The sequence below is a fragment of the Ctenocephalides felis genome, unplaced genomic scaffold, assembly GCF_003426905.1.
Source record: "Ctenocephalides felis isolate EL2017-DRISC unplaced genomic scaffold, ASM342690v1 CF-g0.4_SCAFFOLD_01170, whole genome shotgun sequence".
NCBI classification, from domain to species: domain Eukaryota; kingdom Metazoa; phylum Arthropoda; class Insecta; order Siphonaptera; family Pulicidae; genus Ctenocephalides; species Ctenocephalides felis.
In genome coordinates this window covers 71,176,876-71,181,457 of record NW_020537324.1, presented here as the reverse complement: position 1 = coordinate 71,181,457, position 4,582 = coordinate 71,176,876, and the positions used below count along the sequence as shown (strand labels likewise).

The window sequence follows — 4,582 nt, the reverse complement described above, 5'->3', positions numbered from 1 at the left end:
AAAATCTTGTAAATCGTCTAAAAACGTTGTTATTCATCTATAATCTTGTAGATCGATTAAAACGTTTTTGTCAAATCATCTAAAAACGTAGCAACCCGGCTAAAAACCTTGTAAATAATCTAAAAACCTAGAAATCATGCTAAAAACCTTGTGAATAGTCTAAAAATCTTGCGAATCATCTAAAAACAGAAAATCGTCTAAAAAATCTTGATAAATAATCTAAAAACCTGTAAATCGTTTAGAAATCTTGTAAATCGTCTAAAATCTTGCATTCATCGCTAAAAATCTGTAAATCGTCTAAAAATCTTGAAAATCATCTAGAAACGCTGTAAATAGTCTAACAATCTTGTACATCGTCTAACAATCTTGTCGAATCATCTAAAAACGTTGCAACTCAACTGAAAACTTTGAAAACCGTTTAAAAATATGGTAAATGCCTTTGCTTTTCGAAATATATTCGTATATTATTTGATTTTAGTATAAAATGTGTGTTCAGTTTTATTTTCATTAAAAATAATCAGAGTTTTTAATTTAATATATATCCAATTTTCTATCCTTCTATTTCTATTTACATAAATAATAGCATTTATAAATTTAAATTAAATTCTTACCTCACAAGTAACAAATTCATTCGTGTTTTTCGATACTGCACTATCACTTTTCCTTGCATCTATTTTATTTTCTATAACAATATTCTCATGTACGGCGTTTTCCGACAATGCATTTTCTAAAATAACATTTTCCAAAGTCGTATTGTCCAACGTCACATTTGTATTATCTAATGTCACATTTTCTGCATTTCCAATCGAGACGGCAACCGATTGATCTACGCTTGATTATAGTCAATTCCTGGACTCATGATTATTTCTTGCAGGTCTATTAATTTATCATTGGTCATTTGTTCATCGTTCAGAGAATCGGTGCAAGGGGACTGGGAGCAGAAGATTCGATGAACAATGTTGTGGGGTCTGGTTCGGGTTCGATGTCTTGAATTTGGGCAACTTTTCGGTGTGTAGAATTAAATTACCACCCTTGTGTCTGTGAGTTCTGTAAGGGAATTAAATATAACCAGAATAATAGAATATTTATAATAAGACTAGCAAACCGACGAACTCCTTTCGCCACCAGATGGTTTCGTGAAAAAGATGTAGAAATTTTTTGTTGTTTTTTATATTTGAAAGGAAAAATTTGATTTTATTGCACAACAGTAATGAATTTATTTCGATACAAAAATTAACTGTTTTTTAGTTGAACTTCTCTAAGTAAATGAAAGTGATCCGCCAATTATCCGTTTCATTAAAATGCTCTTTGGTAAACCACATTTTTTGTTTTTTTGTCTGACGTTAACACAAACAAAGCGGATGGTTTTCAACTCGTGAACAGGCAACGTATCTGCCCATGTGAAAAACAAAGATTTTCTAAATAATCTATTTGAAATTTATCTCGCAAACACTAAGCGCTTGGCCTTGCGATTTGTTATTGCGAACGCAAGGCGAACTGGAAATTGCAATTGTTTGAAGTCAAACGGAAACAGTCGGAATATTGGTATGTCACCAAATCGCCAGCAATTTTTGATTGAATGGTGAAATTCAGTGCATTATTCTTTGCGGCAAGAATTGCTCGTTGACTTAACCAAGGATAATTTTGACTTCTCACTAATGTCATTACTCGAATTTTTAATTATTGTGCGTGAAATTCCAGCAATTTGCATTAGGGCACGATGCCATGCACACTAATTTTCTTAGCTATAAACTTTGCAGAGCCCGAGACCTTTCCAACGAATGCAAAATTATCGAAATCGGTTCGTGCGTTCTGGAGTTATTTCGTCAGGAAGGAAAACCCGACTTATTTTTATATATATAGAAGATAATTTTTAAAATTATGACTTGTAACGAGACTTATAGATAGCAAAAATATTAGCATACATGAAAAGCAAAATTATTTGTATGGGCGGGCGGGTAAAACTACCCGTCCTGACGTCTGGTGCTGGTATTTATGTCCTTTTGAATGTTACTAATTTTAAATTCAGTTTGCATATGATAAATGAAGAGTTTTTCTTTAGATTCATTTGATTTAGTTTACCGTCATTTATTATAGAATTTAGTATATTTATATATTTAAAAAATAAGTAATATGTAAAATTTAACACATTTTATTACAATACTTGAAATGACTTTAAATTTTCGTTACGAAAATTATAATTTTTTCGCATTGACAAAATTCACTAGAATTTAGCAAAATTTTTTTACTTATATACACTTGGATAACAAAATTTTGCATAATTCGTAGTTCAAATGCGGACTTCATATTTTTGATACGAATTTTGAGCATTTTTTACTATTCTTCAAATAATTTTTAATTTTTATTTTGGACATAATATTTTTTTTATATCAGTGAAAACTAGATAAAATTTACTAGAATATAGTAAAAACTATTATATACACTTGAATATTGAAATTTTGTATACTTTGTAGTTAAAATGCGGACTTTAGTATTTTGATAATTTCCATTACATGGATTTAGAACATTTTTTACTTTTCTTCAAATAACTTTAAAATTTTCATTTCGGACATTTAATTTGTTTATATTAATAGAAACTAGATTTTCAGTGTATTATGACAAAGCAAATTTCATATTTATAAATTGAGGTTCTTTTAAATACTATGTCGTTGCTTGTAAAATGTATAATAAAAATGGTATAATTAGTTTCTTAGACATTATTTCAGCTAGAAGGTTTACAAAATCACTAGCAAAATGAAATTCAAGCCAAAAAACGCCAATTCTTGATTTAAAGTTTTATGAATTTACAATATATCCAACTACCTATTACGAGTATTATTATATTATATATTATATTTGTTGTTTTATTTCAAATTTTGGTGATGTTCAGATATTTTACATTATTTTGCAGTTTTTGATTTATTTACAATTTTTCATATAAGTATTAGCCCTTAGTTTTATATAAATATATGTAGAAACTATTTTAGCAAGTACAACATAATAAATGCCAAGAATTCTACAAATTAAACTCAGAAAGTTTTGTAAGTCATTCAATTTATATTACAAGCTTTTGGAGGTAGATTTATTCGGATTGTACCCTATATAAATAAATGCATAAATGAAGTAAGTAGATACTTTTCCATGAACAATAAAATCTGTTATTTTAAATAAATGTAGTATATCAAATCCAATTTTCAATGAAGAATTTCTTTTAATTCTGTTCGAATAACTGTATAAAACAATATACACATATATAATAAAATTATGTAGCACATCAATAATTTTAAGAATATAAAAAATTGGCAGTATATATCTTGCGCCTTGCGCATGTTTTGCGTGATAAACATAAAAGGTTTGAATTTCAGAAATTAAATAAATTTCTGAACAAAACTACAATTTATACCTGTTGGATATTCAACAATAACATTCAGCAGTTCATATTTCAACGGTTCTTCATAAGTTTGTGTCGGTTGATGCAAAAGTACTAATTGTCTCAAAGTAGCATCATTTCTTTCGCAGAGCTCTTTAAAATAGAATGCTCGACTGACTGCGGTTACACATTGAACACAAAGCTGTGCTGGGAGACCATCGCCTTCATTTAACTAAAAAAGAAATATATACATATACATACATATATATATATATATATATATATATATAAATCAGAACACTATTTGAAACATGAGTCGAGGAGAATTTGGATTATTTATACTTGAGATAATTGAATTAAATGAGAAGTAATTTAATTATAGGTTAGTTTATAGATTGACTATTATATATAAGTATATATATATATATATATAATATATATATATATATATCATTTATCATTATTTTTATAAATTTGCAAAAGTTCAAATAGTCTAATAGCGTTTGAACAAGTAAGAAAGGTTAGGTCCAATATAACAAGAGTCTTAAAATATTATTTAATATATATTATTTCTTACCACAATATTAGCACAAGCCATCATCATTTCAGCTAATCGAGCATCAAATAAAGGTTTCATTTGTGTACGTTCATTTAAACAGCTCTGCAAATTCTTGCAAGTGAAATTATGCTCTCAGCTTCTTCCATTTTATATTGATTCGCCTTTATTTCAATTATCCAATATACATTATTACTTCCAAACAAATAATTTAGCGCCTTTTAATTCAAATTTCTGATTTCATCTCCGTGTAAATATTGACATCTTCAATAGAACGAGCCTTGTAGAACAACAATGTCACTTTTTTGATAACAAAGTATATATCTGTCAAAAGTGAAGACGGTGGTGTAAATAAATTAATTTAAAATCTGTACATTCCTTATGATTTAGAGAAATATTAAAGAAATAATTATTTTTATTATCAGTGCACAATACGTTAATTTAAGACTATAATGCAATAGTTAAGCCCAAAATCAATATATACAAATACAAGCAAATGTCAAAATCTTCCACAGAATTACCAATTCGAGCAACATGGCTTCCATTAGTTGAGCGGGAATTTGAATTTCAAAAAAGTTTAAATTTTAAAAAATATAATAATTGGTTCAAAGTTGTTAGTAACGAAAAGGTATGATTATATATGATAAATATTTAGT

The 4,582-nt window shown here is 27.8% G+C and overlaps 1 protein-coding gene across 1 annotated transcript in view; it reads right to left on the bottom strand.

The window, feature by feature from the left end:
• The window catches only part of LOC113366305 (gastrula zinc finger protein XlCGF57.1-like), a 15,121-nt gene extending 11,115 nt beyond the window's left edge, over positions 1 to 4,006 (bottom strand). The window contains exons 1-2 of the mRNA XM_026607895.1: positions 3,948 to 4,006; positions 3,404 to 3,602 (exon numbers count right to left, since the gene is read on the bottom strand). Of these exons, the coding sequence (XP_026463680.1) occupies positions 3,404 to 3,602; positions 3,948 to 3,974 (226 nt within the window). The 5' untranslated portion in view covers positions 3,975 to 4,006. The remainder of the gene's footprint in view (positions 1 to 3,403; positions 3,603 to 3,947) is intronic.
• Between the last annotated feature and the right edge of the window lie 576 nt (positions 4,007 to 4,582).